Source organism: Amphiura filiformis, chromosome 6, assembly GCF_039555335.1.
Source record: "Amphiura filiformis chromosome 6, Afil_fr2py, whole genome shotgun sequence".
NCBI classification, from domain to species: domain Eukaryota; kingdom Metazoa; phylum Echinodermata; class Ophiuroidea; order Amphilepidida; family Amphiuridae; genus Amphiura; species Amphiura filiformis.
The window spans coordinates 54370676-54390367 of NC_092633.1; the positions used below are offsets into that span (position 1 = coordinate 54370676).

Sequence of the window (19692 nt, forward strand, 5' to 3'; positions counted from 1 at the left end):
AGTAATTTTGAGTACAACTTTAATACAAGACAGAAAATATGCCTTTTCCTTTTTCACAAATCCTATTGCAGCTGCCTGCAAATGTATACCATCACCAAAATACCAAATACTTGTACACACATAGAGTACCTACACATACACATTCCCAATTCTGCTTCTACACAGGACCCACCAGCAGTGGTACTGCAGCACTGGTACTGCAGCACTGGTACTACACTAGTATTTCCATTGTACTGCACAGTACCAGCCAATACCTTGGCGATGATGTACCTGTGCAGGTGGCCACAAATGGTATCTGGTAGTGTACAAGATACTTGCATTGTATCAGATCTTCTCCCAAATACAATACAGTATCTGCTTAACTTCAAGCAGATACTGGGATTTACACTTGGAGTAAGGGACCGATCGTAATTTACGGCAGGGGGAATGGGCGTTTTGAAAAAATATCAACAAAAAATTTTGTGTTCCTCCCTCGCGTCCGCTCAAAATTTTTGCGTTCCCCCTTGTTTTCCCAATTTTCTCCACTTTAAAACTTAACAATACCCCTCCTGGTTCAACTAAAATTTCAGGTTCCCCCCCCCCCCTTAAGACCCCCCAAAAATTTTGTGTTCCCCCTAAATTTTCCCATTTCCCCCTTGCTATAAATAACGATCACTCCCTAAGCACATTCAAAATACCTGCCTCCCAAACACACGCATCATCTGTTGTTTACTTGTTTGCATGTTGTCCTTTGGGTGCAGATTGGTAACATAAACATCTGCATCCTAAGGAAAAGGCAGTTTCTGAAGGAGACATGCCTACCATCCTATTATTGCAATGTGCACTGATTCACACTTAAACAAAGTGACACGGCACAAAGGTACAGGATGGTCTGGTGTTGGTGTACTTTCTTGCTACATTAGTGAAGTCATGGGATTTGGGGGTACCATTATTGTAACAATGGCATCAACCCTAGTTTTGTAATTTGAGGTGTTAGGACTCCCCCACCCAAAAAAAACCCAACAAAAACACTGATTCCATTAACGTAGCAAGAAAAATGGCCAGTTTGAAATTTTCATGACCCAAGGGCTATCATAAACTTTGTTTCTTGGGAGTGGTCTTTCTTTTTTCCCCTTCAAATCTGTTTCTTTCTTTTCTCTTCATATAGGGCAGCATGCTTATTTATATATGTGACATGATCAAGTGGAATGAGTCACATGTCAACCCAAGTCGAAAATGAGTTTTACATGTGTTTCTAAAGAGGACATGTAGAGCTTTCACAAACTGAAAACCCCATGTTGATACAACTTTTCTTTGCAAAGTTACGTCAATTTATCAATCGCTGAAGCAATAAAAAACAAAAGAATTCTAAAACTTTCTTTTGCCAATATCTCAAAATCAATATTAGCGACATCCGACTCATGTGTCCCGTATATATGTTTTTAAGGATGACTTGAGCATATTGCTTGAGTGTGGTCCCATCAGGACCAAAGTGTGTGTCTACTCGGACAGACTGGTAAAACAAACAAATGTAGCAAGAAAAAATGCCAAATTGAAAATGATTACATATCACTGTGACTATTTCATTACATACCCAAAGCAATCAGTGTGCTGCATATAGTGGAAACCCCAAACCCAAGATGTCATGACTCCTTTGTTGTGTGTTAATGTGCTATTCCGGTTGAAATCCATACACCCCCTATGGAAGAGATGATCTTAACCTTCAACACAGGGATTGTGAATTTCAAATGGGGTTTCCTGAATGGGTGATTCCATTTGGAATCTACATAGCCTGTGTGGGAGATCAACTGGAATAGCACAATAATAAATCTTAACTTATTACCAGGGACAGGCGATTTGCACGGAAAAAAATAGCAAATTGCGCGGAGATTGCGCGGAACTTTATTTCAGTGCAAATCATGTATCCCTGCCCATGGGAAAAAAATAGCCAATTGCGCGGAGATTGCGCGGAAAAAAAGTTCCGCGCAAATCGCCTGTCCCTGCTTATTACCAAAATCACTTACTTCAGATAGTAGCGATTGCACTCATGTAATCCGTCTACCATGGTTTGAATTTTGTAACATTGCTATTACTAGTCTATGTGCCCAGTTGTAAATTTGAATAAAGTGTAAAATCATATGTAAAATCTCATCAAAAGATGTTATTTCATTAAAACTTGAATGATCATATAATGTTTATTTGAATTACTTCCAAAATACAAAAGTAACAACATTTACACACTTTACATTTCTTACACATGATTAAAGCAAGTAATTCAGGATGAGTGAATGGGCTTAAAGTCCAAACACATAATTTGTCCAAACACAAACTACTCAGTGCCAGAAGTGGGTATTAGATGAGTACAATTTGAATATCCCAACATGTTTTACTGACAGCAACTGATTCAACCTATTCATGGAAAATAAGCACGATCGAGCACTGCAGCTTTCTGCCCAACTCTTTGACCCATGCTATAATCCCAGGTAAATTAATAAATACATACACACTATTATTTAATTGTTTACCGATTTGCTCCTCCTATTGAAATTTCTAAAAACTTCTGCTATTAATTTTCCAACACTTAAGGAGCCACCTTTATATTCTCTACAAATATGTTAGGTACTTTTTTGGAAATGTTATAGTAACTCAATATTGCTTTCAAAGGGTACAGTAGTTTAGTACCAAGTCTGTCAGTACTTCATTAGCATCATGATAATATCTAACATAACATGGAGAGGTATTTTCAAGTAAAATTGGGACAGAAAGAATGAAAATTAATGTTATGTCAGCTTGTTTTTCCCTCCAATAGGGACAACATTTTACATGCCTGGGTTTTGCCCCCTAAATATGACCAGACTGTTTATGCACTTGTCAAGAAGATTGTAATATTCACCAGTTCATAATCTTGTAACTTTTCAATAATTTTTGTTGTTCACCTTTAAAATTCAAATTTTATTATCATTATTCATGAAAATGTAACATCTGGTTACCTGTGTCTGATTATGTAATCCTTCAAAACAATACCCCTCTCAACTTTACACACAAAACATTTACACACAGATTAACATGTTGCACACATTACTGTTATACATACCATTTTGATACATAAATTATTGTAACATACAGAAGCTATAGCTTCTTGACAAATCCGAAGCAGTTAATAAAATAAATGTAGCTTCAAAACATTTAAATTAAGTAATGTAACCATGCTTCCTCCGAGTTTGCAGTAGTTGGTACAAAAGACAACAATAAAGCTTATAAATATTAAATCTCCAATAATGTTTGCAATTTTTAAACAAAATAGTGAGAATACACCTAGATCAGATGCTGAAAAAAGTGAGCAATTTAAATTACAACAATCCTGGTGACTAGGCTTACTACCATACTTTCAATTATATTAATATGCAGTAGTTTGGAGAACGTTTAGTGCACGGGATGCTGTAATCCTAACCCCAATACTAACTCAAATTCCAATTCTTACTAATTCTTAAATGTAACCCTTATCCTAAACTCTTATGGGGACTTTCAGAGATCTGGCAGAGACTAACGAATCAGTCAAAATTTCTGAAGTTGCTTACAAAATATGGTTGATAGATTGAAGAAATATCACTTTCTTTTAAAAATATCAACAAAATATGAAAAAACCTATGTCCGTGTTTGAGATCACATCTCCTATTGGATTTGCACAGAATTCCTTTTCACCGGGCATACAGAACTAGTTGTCTCTCCTGATATGAAAACACAGTGCCTACTTGGTTAGTAACTACATTAGTAAATATTCTACAAATTCAATCAAAATGACATGTGTAAGGGACAGTTTGGGTTGACACATCTCGGAATGTACTTTTAAGAGAGGACACCCTGTACTTCCATCACTTTCACAAAGCTAGTGCATCTGATGAATTTAAACAAATCAAGTCCAAAGGCTACTATTATATTTGCAACACAAATTCAAATTTTGGCACTATTGTGTTAGATGCAAATTGTGAATTTGATCTTACAAACCTCCTGCTCAAGGGTTCAGTTCTTCAATTATGTGTTGCCAAGACCTTCATTTAACAATTCAAAATTGTTTCATCATTGTTCATCACAGATTAACAACTGTGCCAGACGCGAGTTGTTAATTTGTGATGAACAATGGTGAAACATAATTGAATCCCTTTCAACAACGAAAACAAGCTGAAGATCGTCTAATTCACATGATTCTTTCATTCGGAATGTCCTTTTGTCATTGCCACTCAACCTTACAAGAAGATCAGTGATTTCTCAGTTGATATCAGTAATAAAACTATAAAGAATAAAGCGAGCAATGAAACTAAAGAATAAAGCTGTAATAATTTAGCTGCTGCCTCCAACATAAGAGAGTGTTTACGCAAAAGTTCCAGGCATAACAAATTTTACGCGCTCACTCGTAACCTTGCGTTCACATTATGCTACTGGACTGTGGATTCATCACCGATTAACAATGCTTGGCTCCTGTACAAAGGCATAGGATGAGTTGTTGAATTAGGAATGTGATGAACTTTAGAGTTGAATAAAACTATTACAACAGCTATGAATGTACTTGCAACATTGTGACACAGCACTATACACCTGTGCAATGTAAGTCCCTTTAATTGGGCTTTGGATATTCAGTTATCAAACATTTACAGTATAAAATTTATGTGTACATAATCAGTTCAACAGTTACACTGTCCTGTATTAAAGCAAATTGCACAATGGATCAACATTGTACAACTTTGAACAATATATTAATCATGAATATCAAGTTTGAAATACTATTATTTAATACAATGAAACCACTATCTCTTTATTGTACATAATTTGTTTTTACATTAAATAGTTGTATCAATTACACCCTCCCTTTATCTAATGACCACATCCTGATTTCTGGTGTCATCCCCAGAGGTACACTGCTGCCAAGCTACTTCATTGGTAGAGTACCTGGGTGGGTACTCTAGAGCACACACATCGGAATTACATGTCGTACAGTACACACACTGGTACTGGATTGGTACTGGACAGTAGGGTACCTCTGGGGTAGGCAGCAATCAGGAATAGGAATCTGCAGGTGACAGACTTAAATTCAGTTCAAAATATAAAAAAATAACTTCCTTTACCCCCTTGAATTACATTACAGAAGTAGAATAAGAAAAGACACAACTTGCATTTCACTTGAACCCAATGGTCACTTCTAGCCCAATTATCATCCTATGAGAAATATTTGGATACAAATGTCATTACAGAGAGTGCTATATCATGTATTGAGCCAGTCAGAGACATGATAAGAGCAGCCAGTCAGGCTCAAGTTTGAAATGACTAAGAAATCTATAAGCTCTATTTTGATTGGTTACTCAGATGATTACATCACGTACTTAACCAATCAGGGGCTCTGTAAGAAAGGTCACATGAGGTTAACCCATATTCATTTGACCTCTCTCTGCCTCTGGGCAAAGATAATGACAGCAGATTCTAAGAATATTCATAGAATCTGTTACCATTGTTTTATTATCCTTCTTATACTTATTGTGCTACAAATATAATTGCATCAAAGGACAAATGAAGATTTCTGATGCAAAACACAACCTATACTACATGATTCCTATTGGGGCTGCACAGGTACACCATCGCTAAGGTACTGTGCAGTACCTGGGGAGTGCCAGTGTAGTACCACTGCTGGTGGGTTCTGTACAGGTGGCCCCTCTTGTAGTGTATATCCAAAACCTGCATTTACACAAGGCAGCACAGTCATAGGCATATAATATATCATGTTTCATATCTGAACACTACAAATTAATTTTAGAAGACGGAGTATTCAGTTTTAATCACAACTGAACTCTCATAAGGGCGTGAAGACTACAAACTAATTTTAGAAGACGGGGTATTCAGTTTTAATCACAACTGAACTCTCATAAGGGCGTGACGACTACAAACTAATTTTAGAAGACGGGTATTCAGTTTTAATCACAACTGAACTCTCATAAGGGCGTGAAGACTACAAACTAATTTTATAAGACCGGGTATTCTGTTTTAATCATGACTGAATATTCTTTCTTGTTGTTTAAATTTCTGTGTTTAAGGCTTTGGGAGAACCCTGGAAATGATGTTAGCCCATCATTTCAATTTCTCTATAAACATTTTGCTAATTTCAAAGAAAGCTGACTTGCGTATCGCAAACACATAGTGAAACTTGGGCTTTCTTCATCATGTACACACTCCATCCACCTATGCACCTCATTCCACCCCATTTTTTTCCATACCATATTTTCATATAAAAGTTGTAGATCACAAGCTACTGTTTGATGCAGTGTTAAACAGTTTCTTGTGTAACTTTTATGAAAACATGACTGTTTTATGACTTATAAAATTTGGCAAAGATACAGTCTTCACTTTACTACCCAGATACAATCATCGAAATAAGTCTTGGAACGCTTGCGTGTAAATAACGGAAAACTCTCACCCCCTCTCCCCCGTTCAATGTTGAGAAATGCCAATGTCTTCAGCGGTTTCCCAATGTGTTCCAACATTGATTGATGGGGAGAGGGGAAGGGTACATCATTGTTGTAGATGTCATGCTTGTTCCCAGGCAAAATATACATCATTTCCATGATCATATGAATTTCTGCACAGAATTTCGACAGAGTGTACCAAGGGTTCCAAGGACTTAATTTCGTAGATTGATATAGGTAGGACAATGTCCAAACCAACTTGATACAACCTCTATGGACCTTTTCCAAACATAATTCCTAATTTCCAACGAATAATAAATGACAAGTAGTTAAGTTTCATGGCCTACATCTATCAAAACCCACACAGAATGACCCCAAATATTTCACCATAATACAGTCTGCTAAAAGGACTGTCTGGTAGAAACCTACCATTGCTGATTTTCACCTGTTCTGAAACACCCCAAATTTAGCATTTATGTTCCCCTCTGAGTCACGGAGTGCACAGTACTGGTCTACCCTTTTCAACAAACAAGATCACCCCTACATGCAATCGCCTCCAAACGTGGACACTGTTTAGGACTATGCAAACGTGGATGTCCAAATCCATACTCAATCGACATACAGAGAATGTTTTCTGCCATTTTTTGTGTGTATTTTTGTGGTTATGGAATTTAACCTAGTAACTGCGGATGTTTTTCTAATATAACGATAGAGGACATATTTCGCAAAAATGTTAAACATGCATTTGCAGTCACTTGCAGACCTCCACAAATCCGAGGACGGTTCCCCCATTGTTGAGTGGTCCATGGTTGGAATGTGGAGCGTGTGTGTGTGTGTGTGTCCTAGATTGAAGGCAATTGCACACGCACCCCTGACATATAACTGCTGTGTATCCAATAATAACAGTGCTATTACAGTACAAAGGTTCAGCTGACATAGGGCAGCCTTTGATGATCACAGCAGCTATTCTTGTTTCCAACAGACATCAGAAATGCTAACAATACTGATGGCTGATACACACCCAATGTTTATAACTTACATTTTGCAACAATAATGATATCAAACTAAACAGTAAGCCTTCATCATAACTCTGTGTGGTCATCATCTGAAATATGAGAAATAGAGACAAACAACACATTTGGATTAGAAGACGTGCAATGGTGCAAATAAAGATGTGCAGATTTCTATCTCATCAATGGCATTTTTTACCCTCACCCCAGTGACTGATTTTGCCTCAAAATATGTCATCAGGCACAATCATGCATCATTTGTGGGAAGACTTATTTTGAGTTTTGGCCACAGAGTTTATCTCAGAATCTGTACTACTAATGTTGATGAACATTTCAGCATGTTGTACCCAATTAAACAGAATGTTAAATTAAATCACAAATATTAATTTAGCAAAATAAATGGCTTATTTTCTTTGTCAGAGTTTGCATGATTGTCGTAAAGATTGTGACACTAAAAATCTCTTCAAAAAAACAAAATGTCTGCTTCCTTTAGGTGCTATACAAACAAAGATGTAATTATTGGCTTACTTTCCTGTCAAGATTCATGGTAAATTATGCTTCAAGTCCCAAATAATTATTATCAAGTCAATTGAAAAAAATGTGAAAAACATAACCTTTACGAAAGCCCTAGATTGATTAATATAATAATATAAATATTTGTATTACATTTATGCTTCTTAGAAAAATAATGATATTTAAAACATGAATAGTAATAAAATTGCTCCCAATATAAAACGTGTTCGCCCTACAGGAAAAAACCTCTTGTTATAAGCTCACCTTTTTTAGGACTAGCTTCTTCCTCTTGTACCTCCTCTTCTTCCCCTTGATTTCTTTCTTTATAAAGTTTTTCTTGTAATCGTTTAACTTCATTATCATAATCTCCCCATTCTGACACTATCCTTACTGCTGCTGTTAATTTGGGTTCCTTCGTTAGTGGATTGTTACACTGCAAAAACAAGAAAAACAAAAATAGAAAGCAAAATTTATACGCTACTCAAATTTGGTACTCACCGGAGCGCGTTCAACGGGTCAACTGGCCTCTTCAGCGGATGTTATTGCTCTGAAGATTGTTGTTGCTAGTGATGTAATACTAGGACACCTCCGATGACATCACAGATGTTGATGACATCAAACAGGAAGATGTTGTGCCGCCCCCTTGGTTCCGGTGGGGTCAGGAGGTTGTCCCAGACAGGGTCAATGTCTAACCTTTTCTCACAGTTCAGTTTATTCTAATGTATTCAATACCCTCTTTACAACTACTACATATTAATGACAAATACGTGATGTATATAATTAGCAATAAGTGTGCTGGGGCCTGTAGAATTTTGCATAGCACACTAAATGCCATCTGATTTTTACCCTGCAAATCATACAATTTCACCTTCTATCTGATGAATTTGAATATAAATAGGGGCTCAAGGTTCTCAACTTATTTTGATCTTGACAAATATTTGGCAACAATATGAATATCTTCTACACACCTGTTCCATTCTTTTGGCAAATGCAATAAATGGCATTAATTTACATCTCTTACACATACCAGATCTATTGTTTTAGCAGAGCGTTTCTCTCCATCACTGCACCATGTTTCACACCATAGCCACTCCTGTGGTAGAGACTTAATGCTAACTTGGTGAATCATATTGTTAGGTAGATCCTGAAATGTAATAGGAAACATACAACATTGTAAGAAACAAAACTCACAAACATAATTAGGAAGAAATGGCTTCAATGGTTTGAACACCTTCAACAGATAGAGAAATCACACATCAAAATGACTCTACAAATGGAATCCCAACTCATGGCAGATGTAGACCAGGTAGCCCAAGGATTAAATGGAAGGAACAAATAAGGAAGGACCTCACAAGACTTGAAATGAACTGGAGATTAGAAGACTCATTGCTAAGGATCATAACTGTAGAAATGCATGCCTGTTAGGTAGGTAGTTTTGTATATTTAATTCTCAAACACGGTTGTACGTGTCAAGTGTTGTGTCAATAAATGTGCATACTTCTGTTTTTTAACAATATTGCGCAGCGTGATTGGTTAATTTGTCAACTCATGCATAGTTTACAACATCATACATTTATGAAATGCTTGTGGAAAACACTTGTTGCTTCCAAATCTACATATCGTGTCCAAGGGAATATACACATACATGTAAGAACAGCAGTATTTTTTTTTAATCTAACACTCAACTAACAAGCATAAAGCTTATTGTGTTTCACAAAGGACACACAAAATGATCGCTTTAAAATTCTATTCATGTACTTGAATAAACAACTTCACTGGCCAGTCATTCTCTACAGTTTGATCAGCGCCTTACAACATCGCGGATTAATATCAATATATTTTATTTTGAGAATTGCCTTGCGACATCTCGTCAGAGGCATCACAAATTATAAATTGAAGACCTATACTTTGTCTGCTTTATTTAACATGCACAATATAGACCAGACAGGTGAACTATATCACTCTTAACGTGGGTCTACTTTTCGATGTAGTGGTAAAAGCCTAACAATTCCCGCCGATTACGAGCTGATCAAAGTATAACTAAGTTTTCCATGATTCTGTCTACATCACATCTGTTTGGTCACATTTGTTTAATTCTTTCTTTGCATGTATGAAGAAAGAGTGTTGTATTTATACTTATTTCAACTCATGAAGATGACAACATATAACTTGATATTGACTCAAGATGCCACTTTTAACATGTCAATTACATTTCAAAGAACCTAAAACATGGCATGTAAAACTAATTCAAATCAGACTAAAGTCAGTTCAGTAAAAGTTGGAACACTACCTACACCAAAATGTATGGATCTTTCACAAATGGAACAAAGGTCATGTTGCCAACTTATGGTAGATTATACTTCAGTTGTTAGAGTCCATTTAGAGAATATGAGTTTGGACAGAGTGCACAAGTTAACAAAGGTTAATGGATGGGGTCATGTTCCAACTTATACTAGACAAACTATAGTCTGCTCTTCTTACCTGATCTAAATTAGCTAAACTATTTGGATCTTGACTTAATGCTTGGTACTGGCCTCGCAACCTGTCACCAGCTGCTATTTTGCGGAATTTAAGAAGATCTACAACATACAATGCACTGAAAAACAAGATGCACATGATAATTTATTAAAGTTATGTGTTTGACATGTTGCTATGTTGATCCATCAAGCCTGACCGACCGACCCTACTTGAAAGGTCCGCCCGTCCGTAGAACAGATTTTTTTTTGTTGCATAACAGAAAAAAATATACAAAGACTCAAGTACCAAATACTCCTATGTGTAACCACTGGCAAATGAGGAAAACAAAATATAAGAGTATTTACTATCAACCATGGGCACAGATGTTAGAGCCTTGCCCTGGATGTGATTACGTTTTACTATACAGGTGCGGACTGACAACTGCGATCAATAGCTTTAACACTTTCTAATGGTGTTTTACATTTATAAACACAGTTTAGGAAATGTGGATGGCCACCGTTCTTGTCCGGACGGCATTTATAAACACACTCCACCACACATACACACTACCACACATGCTTTGTAGTGCAAATCAGACACAATGTTAACAGCTATGCAGGTGCAGACTGTATGCAGGTCCAAAGTATTACTTTATTGGGACAATCAATTTACAGTAATTTTGGAACATTTTTCCTTATGGAACATTGTTTTGTGTCCACAAGGAAAATGATCTCCATAAGGTCATTTTTAAACCCATAATTGGCTCCACAGGCCTTTAGTGATAAGACTACCCACACAACAGGAGCAAGAAGCTCAACTTTATCTTACCTAATATGATACTTTCTTCCGGCAAGATGACTAGCCCAATACCCGGACTTCCAAAATCTAAAACCATCCATTTCTCTGCGACTTTCACAGAAAGGTGTATACCCATAGGGGGCGCCGTTTAGATCTAAATCTGCCAGTTCCTGTAGGTCTGCCCGTACAATTTGATCAGCATCAACAAATATGATCTTTTTTACATCTAGCGGAAACAGTACATCTAAGAATAAAATTTTGTACCTGCAAAATGAAATAAATATTATTTATGAACATGTTATCAACAAGTTTTTGATTACATTTAATATGCTCATGTGCAGAATTATAAAAATACATGTAACATTACTGTGAAATAGATCAACTTGCCTGACAGAAGATCACACATTAGGGGCAGACTTGAGACAGCTTTTGTTTAGCAAATGGACACAAATTTGTTGTTTTTGTAGAATTTGCGTTCAGTGAAATTAAATTCTGGGCATGTTCACAAAGGTTTGTTTAAGGGGAAAAAGAAGTATGTCTCGAAGCCGTATGCATTTGTTTGGCAGTGCGCATTTGCCATTATTCAAAAAATAATAATAACATAGGTAAATATGTTTAAAAAACAGTGTAAGAATTGTGTTATTAACACTTTAAGTTAGTGAAAATATATCATTATTTGTAAAAAGATGTAAGTTTTGAAAGTGTCAATTATCTCAAGCTTATTTTGATTGCTTTTGAGTCCAGGGGGAAAAAAGGGGAAAATTCTGCAATGCATTGTGCCTAGAATTGTAAAATCTTTACAAGCTTGGAGACATACTGTTTTTTGTATGTAGCCAGCTTGGCCATTATATCGTACTAGTTCATACTCAAATCTACCGTATTTTCTGTAATAAATGCCCCTGGGGCGTTGCATTTTTCTTAAGGGGTGACGTTTATTAGAGGCGAATTTTCAACAATAAAACATAGGCAAACTCCATACGTAAGCTTATACATATATCTGGAAATGACGAAATATAGCCAGGTGACCTCTAGTTGTACTTCCTGTACTTATTTCGGGTTGCAATGCTATTTATATGATGAAAATGCTAAATATATGAGGGGGCATTTATCAGAGGGGGAGCGTCTAATAGAGACAATACGGTATATATTCTAGTATACCTACCCCCAAATCATTCTTTGTTTCTCTGTCTGTTGATGTAGCCAGCGTGGCCATTTATATTGTACTAGTTCGTACTCTAATCTATATACTCTAATATACCTACCCCCAAATCATTCTTTGTTTCTCTGTCTGTTGATGTAGCCAGCGTGGCCATTTATATTGTACTAGCTCATACTCAAATCCATATTCTTCTGCCATGTGTGGAATAAAATCCTACAGAAATTAAACAAAAGTCGCACAAGTAGAATACTTTAAAGAATATGTTTAAATCGTTTCAAAACCACTTTTGGTTTTAACGACTGAAAAAAAAAAACAGGAAAAAAACCCACCAAAACCACCCACCCTGTTCTATGGGCCCGATCAACCCAGATTTTGTATTTATAGTTGCCCGAAATTAAAAATAGCAGTTTTTTGGCCAAAGTGGATTGATTTAAATAAAATGTTTTGAATAAAATTTTGAAAATTTGCACACAAATTTCAGATTTTTAAAGCCGCCTGTGAATTTTAGGCTCAATTTATAGCCTCTTCCATTTCAAGTGCAAATAGCTTCAAATATGCACAGAAATTAATTATCTGTAAGAGTAACTTTATTGATACATAATTAGGCCCTAAATAATTCCATTTAATTCCATATGTGGAATGTACACATCTTATACATCAAACAAATTAATAAGCAGAACAACAAATTGTATACTCACTTTAAATGTTGGTGACAAGAAGTTCTTTACAAACCAAAACTTGACAGGAGATTTCGTATTTTTTAGGACACTCAACATCATGATTCTGTATGATAGTTAAAAGAGAGGGAAATATGAATTTCACTACATGTATACAATTGACCAGCCTGTCGCTCGACTGTCTCCCTCCAAGTAGAAATACATGTTTTTTACAGATAAAACTATGACTTTTCTGAATCCTTATGACCAGAGCAATAGGCCTACACTGATATGGATTTTAACAAGATTTACCAATTTTGAAATTTCACCCCTGCATAAGTAACCATTTTGGATTTATGCAAATTAGGCGCTTTCCACCTCTTGGATTTTTTGTATGAGTTTGGGTGATGGATGCATATAAAATGGCTTCTGTTGTAATTAGTGGGGAGTCATTTCATAATTTGACTAGCCAACAATGAAATATCAAATATTTGGGTGGTTTGGAAATGGTTTTAATGCTTTGAATGAAAAAGAAAATTATGTCAAGTTTGGCATCAAAATAATTGTACAATGTTGCCCTTTTCAAATATGTGACCCGCTCCGGCAAAACCAGGAACAAGTCACATTTTTGACATTTCATGATTTGAATAAAAATGTAAGCACTAAACAATAAGCTTTAAAATGATACCAAAATTATATGAATAGCATCAATACTTTTCAAGATATGGATAATTTTGCAAATGATACCTTGATATTTTTGCCAAATTGCTATTCTGAGTAATGGGCTTTCCTGCCTTACACAGGTTTGAATAAAGATTATCATAGTTCAACTGTTATTTATTTATTAAATAAACCTCTTTTTAATAAGTCCTCTTAGTCACACAGTCACATACCATGAAATTAAGAATTCCAAAATTTCATTTTTTTATGGGAATGTCATTTTTAAAGGCCTGTAACTCAAAAACATGTCTGGCGAATTGTTCCGGGTTTTGTTGGAGCTGGTCACATATGTATTTGTATTCTCCTTACGAAAATACTTGTGAAAGATGGTTAAGAGATTTTTGGGACACCCTGTATATGACAGAGACACAAAACTGTAACATTTATTCTTTAATTAAAGGAGTATTTTGTGATCCTGGCATCTTCTTTTTATGACATTTTTCAGCAGATATGCACGAAAAAAGCTTATTCCCAAAATTTCAGTTGATTCCGATTTTGCGTTTGCGAGTTATGCATGTTTATGTGTAAAGCACTACTCCATAGACAATGTGTTGTAATTTCATTCTGGTATACCAGAACGAAATTCAAATTTAACGATATCTTTGGTAAACGAATTAATCTGCAAGAAATATTTTGAACATAAACATTATGTAGCCTGAGGTTTCCAGTGATATAAAAATCTCAACTTTTTTTGAGAAAAGTGGGGGGGATGATGCTGAGGATCACGAAATGCCCTTTTAAAACACAATTTACTTATTCATCTTGGTTCATTACATGAAGTACACATACCTGAGAAATCTTTCGTATAAATGTCCAGATGCAATAGAGAATATATTCAATGTTTCCTCTCCTTCTGAGCTGGGCTCTTTCTGCTTCTTGCTTGCACCGCTGCCACCAGTCAAACTAGAAATGGAACTGGTATGGTCAGAAATGCGCAATTGGTGGTGTCAATGTGTTGGTTAGTAAAAAAGAATGAGACAGAAAAGCCAACAGATACATACATATAATACAGTTTTAGAACTCGCTTTTTCATCCAGACCACTGCGGGGATGCAAAAGCACATAAACAAGAAGGAATAATGAAACCAAAATAAATTAGTTTGGCAACAACTGAGCTTTAAGAGATGCTTTGAAAACTGCTGGAGAGGTGCTAGACTTGATGGAGATTGGAAGATTGTCCATAAGTGTTAATGCGACAATTGAGGAAGTTTTTTCAGTGTGCCCAGAGAAAGTGACTTTGGACAAATGTTGTGCTGCTCAACAAGACGTGTAGTATCAGAATGTAAACCTTCCTAGTGGAATGATGCAAAGTTAGTGATGAAGCAAGATCGATTGGAGTGATATTGTGAAGACTTATGTGGATGTGGAGGAGAATTTTGTGCATGATTCTTTTGTGGACACCATAATAAATGGGAGTAGGAAGAGATAATCCTTGTTTTAATCATTTACACACCTAGAGAGAAAATATCTAGTGATGGACCAAAGACCCAAAGAGTACGGATTCCACCATGTCTGTATGTCACTCATGGAGGGCAAAACAGTGTACAGATCTATGGATTATTTTATGCCATGCACCCAGCAAATTTGATTTCAAAATGTGCATTTTTGCATGTGCGCTAAGTGTTACATGCATAAATCTTTGTAATACTCAAGCTCAAAGATGCAGATTATCGTTAGATTTTGGACTCTTGTGTGGAAAACCAATATAGAGGATTTACCATAGCATTTTGCATGTTGCAATTATGAGTTGCAACTCTTTGGTCCGTATGCACAAAAGAGTTAGACCCAGTCTAAGTGGAATTTAGTTCCATCAGGAATGGTTCTTTGCTCCTTCCTAGAGTAGCTAACAAATTCTAATGATTTCAATGATATGTTCAAAAATAATACAAAATAAAAAAATGTCACTTCCCTGGACTTCCACTTAGACCAGGTCTAACTTTAGACCTGGTCTAACTCTTTTGTGCATACAGGCCTTTGGGTTTAATATTTATGTGATCGACAGAAAAGATAAAAAAACTCAAATTTCATACCAAAAACATTGAAAGAAAGATAACAAAATAATGTAATGTTGTTAATGAATAATGGAAAGAATGATGTATGAAATATCACATGACCAGGTCTGATGGTGAACAGATGCAATGTAACAAGATGCAAAAAAAAAGAGCAAATAAGTTCCAGTATTAGATTTAATTCAACAAATTGTTAATAAAAAGAATGAAAATGGATGAAAATGAATAGAGGTGAATGCAACTGATAGTCAAGTTGGGCAGAATTTTATGTAATTATGCAAAACTACTGTACAATGCAGGTCAGTCGGGGATAAGCGCTTGATAGGGCGACTCACTCAAAGCGGCGACCTCGCCAAACAGGGCGACAATGTATCGTTGTATACGGCGATATACAGGTTTAGCTCCCACTTCACAAAAGCATTACGTTCTTCACAAAATATTTCTTTGCCAATTTACTTTTGATATAAATATCTAAAACCTCACCGGGCCAAAAAATATCTATCGAGGAATTCTCCTGCAGCATGAGACTAAATTTGGAGGAAATTTGTGAAAGAAATCGTATTTTGAAATGCGCAAGTCACCAGAAATCTTCACTTTCGTCAGCTTTGAGGGGATTCCCCAAAGTCACCATCTGAAAATAGGTCCGGAAATAACTGATAAATACAATTTGCATGGATATGTGGGTAAATTTAGCCTTATCTTTCGGATGCAAAAGGATAAAAAACAGTAATATTTCTGAAAGAAATTGCTCAACGAGATGCACATGCTGCGGATGAATTTAGAATGTGAAGCGGTTGGCCCTCATAAGGGCATGACGCTCTATGCGCATGAACAGTTACAGCAAAAACATTGCAAATGGCGATGCACACCTTGGAAAGTATTTCGGGCAACTTCGCACATCAATTTACACACTTTCAACTTATAATACGGAATGTCGCCAAATTCGCCAATGTCGGAATCATGTAGCTCTATTCAGCGATCATGTCGATCGCCAAATTGAGCGCTTATCCCCGACTGAGGTCTACCTTCAAATTTACAATGTTACCTGATTTATAATAATTTTTGACACCATTGGTAAATTTTACGAGAATCACCTTTACTACAAAATTTTGAATAACATTCTACTGACCACAGTGGAAGAATGGGGTTTAAGACTTTAAGCATTCAGGCACAAGTAAATGTTCAAGTTGGGCCTGGATAGCTCCAGGGCAACTGCAGACTGTGCAGAGCCAAGTAAGGAGAAAATTTTTCCCACAGGGAGGGAGGGCTCTATTTGCTTACCTTGATATTGAGTCCCATATACCACCACCTCCAGCCTTAGGGACAGCTTCATCTGGCTCAGACAGTAAACCTTCTTCTTCTTTACCTGGCTTCTTATTGACCTGTCATAACATATAATACAATTAGGCTATATTCCCTTCTTTAACCCCTAATATAATTTACTTAGACAGTTTACACGATTACTTAATTTTCTTTAGCTATGTAATATACATTGTGTAGACCTTCATTGATTTCAGGGGCGGATCCAGGAATTTTCAATACGGGGGGTGCCGAGCCACCGCCGCTGCGGCCACACAAAGTCAGGCGCCGCTCTGCAAAAATACACAGAGTCAGGCAAGGTAACGGTTAAAAGCAAGGTAACGGTTATGGTTATGGCCTATGGCTAGACCTAAAGTTAAGATCAACCATAGGCTTGGATAGTTCATCCTTACCTTGACTTTGACAATCTTTGCTTTGAAGCTATCCATGATGACAATGATATCTTCACTATTAGCAGATGAATCTGTTCCATCATGACTGCAAACAAAACAGTTCAATACAAATCGTAGAGCAAATAGAAGAGACAGGTACAGGAAACAGCTGTGTCAATCTATGGGGGTTATTCAATGAGGTACAATCAAAGAATACCGACTCAACAATGTTTGTGTTTTGCTCATGGAGGCTACTTTACCCAACTGAACCAGGGGCTGTTTGGCACACAGGGCTTGCTTACCACGGGGGTCTACCTTGGCCGACCAAGCTTTCCATGCCCATATGTGCGTTCGCATGATGATGATATCGCACCATGTGGGATACCTGCACTTGCAGATGCTTTGTAAAGTGAGCTTTTGGTTCGGATAAGGTTAATGGACTTGGCAAATTTCGATAAGTGACAAACCAAAATGGTGGATTTACCATAGTGCTACATTACATATGGTGCAATTTTGAGTCAGTAAGATTTGAGTATAATATCTTTGGGATTGTAAGACATGCTTAGCATGTATCATACTAGCAACTGCAGTGAATGGGCTATTCCTGTTAAAATCCACACACCCTATGGAAGACATGACCTTAATCTCCCACAGAGGGGATGTAGATTTCAAATAAGCCACCCATTCAGGTAACCCCATTTGAAATTCACACTTCCTGTGTAGGAGATTAAGGTCATGTGTTCCATAGGGGGTGTATGGATAAAAACTGGAATAGCCCAATTCTAGCAGTGACTGTGCAAACACTGCTGCTGATTCATTTATGTATTGCTTTCAAGTTGACTGGTAACAAGTTGATGCTAGTGACTTCTATTCCATATATTGGAATTAAAATGTCACCAAAAATGCTATGCTCGTAGCTACTGCTTTTATAATATAACCATAAATAAAATCATCTTTCATTTTCACAAACTCTACAATAAACAATACTCTACATGAATTCATCTGTGAAAATTGATAATAAACTACAAATGAAGTATAAAGACACAGTTTCAGTGAGAATTTTGTGGAAGTTTAACAAGTGTTAATAGTTACCTAGATATGTCATATATATCTGCTGATCTGCCTTGTCGCAATCTCAATAGCATAGCACCAGGTGTAGCCTTCAATTGAAAGTAACCCTGTGCACAAAAATACAGGAAAATACTATGAAAACTATATTTCACTCAAAGTATTAGCAAAGGTTGTGTTCATAATAAGAATGCAAGTTATGTGTTATACTTGACAAAACCAATTTTTAAATAATTGGCAAACAATTAACTTGCAAAATTTTAAGATATTTTGAAGGTATAGCAACCTTTTCCCTTGTACTGGCACATCGTGGACATGACAACAGTCACACTGGCAGAGTTGTTAGCATGATTAGTGTGGAACAAAATATTTTTTATTTGTCATTGTTATATAATATCATATTATAGGTGGAAGGGCCCAGATCATATTTTTCTGCTTCTCTAACAACAAGCATTAAGTATATTATTCTTCCTTCAGTTCCTTGGCCGATTTGAGAGAAAGAATAAATTACGATCACACTATGATATTAACCTTGAGTACCAAATAACTCTTAATCAATATTTGATAAAATATGAGATCTTACCAAATTTGCCATGACGATAGTGTCCACCATGACAGGTTGATTCTGAGTACCCAATGTGAATTGTAGTCCTCGAGGTGGAGATCCTGAGGGCAGTTCAAAGCAGTGACCTTCCAACAGCAGATTTTCTAGCTCATACTCGGCTTGAATACCAGTCTCAACCTGAATCATATATAATGTTGGAAATATTACTTATGACATATCTAATCCAATCAAGCCAAAGGAGGCAACTTTGAAAATTAATAGCCTATTCAAATTGAAATCCATACACCCTCTATGGAAGTCCTGACCTTAATCTTCCACATAGGGAGTGTAGATTTCAAATGGGGTTACCTGAATGTATGACCCCATTTGAAATCTACACCCCCTGTGTGTAAGAATAATGTAAAGTCTTCTCCCAGGGGCGTGTGGATTTCAACTGGAACAGCTCTATTTATTATTATCATCAAATTGCTGAATTCCTTACATCTCTCCATATTTAGCTTCAAAGTTGTGTGTTTTTATAATGCAATTTTTTATGTATTTTATTGTTTTTAGGACCTTTTATTTTTGCCTTTATCTCATTCTCACAATTGTTACCTTTGGCGGGATTCAATCAGATTGT

At 36.4% G+C, this 19692-nt stretch overlaps 1 protein-coding gene across 1 annotated transcript in view; it reads right to left on the reverse strand.

Annotated features, from left to right (window-relative positions):
* Positions 1–7239: 7239 nt before the first annotated feature.
* The window catches only part of LOC140155631 (UDP-glucose:glycoprotein glucosyltransferase 1-like), a 48734-nt gene continuing 36281 nt past the window's right edge, over positions 7240–19692 (reverse strand). The window contains exons 26-37 of the mRNA XM_072178547.1: positions 19092–19250; positions 18533–18618; positions 17462–17546; positions 17031–17131; positions 14531–14656; positions 13064–13148; positions 12469–12578; positions 11237–11470; positions 10433–10547; positions 8979–9095; positions 8216–8384; positions 7240–7533 (exon numbers count right to left, since the gene is read on the reverse strand). Of these exons, the coding sequence (XP_072034648.1) occupies positions 7511–7533; positions 8216–8384; positions 8979–9095; positions 10433–10547; positions 11237–11470; positions 12469–12578; positions 13064–13148; positions 14531–14656; positions 17031–17131; positions 17462–17546; positions 18533–18618; positions 19092–19250 (1410 nt within the window). The 3' untranslated portion in view covers positions 7240–7510. The remainder of the gene's footprint in view (positions 7534–8215; positions 8385–8978; positions 9096–10432; positions 10548–11236; positions 11471–12468; positions 12579–13063; positions 13149–14530; positions 14657–17030; positions 17132–17461; positions 17547–18532; positions 18619–19091; positions 19251–19692) is intronic.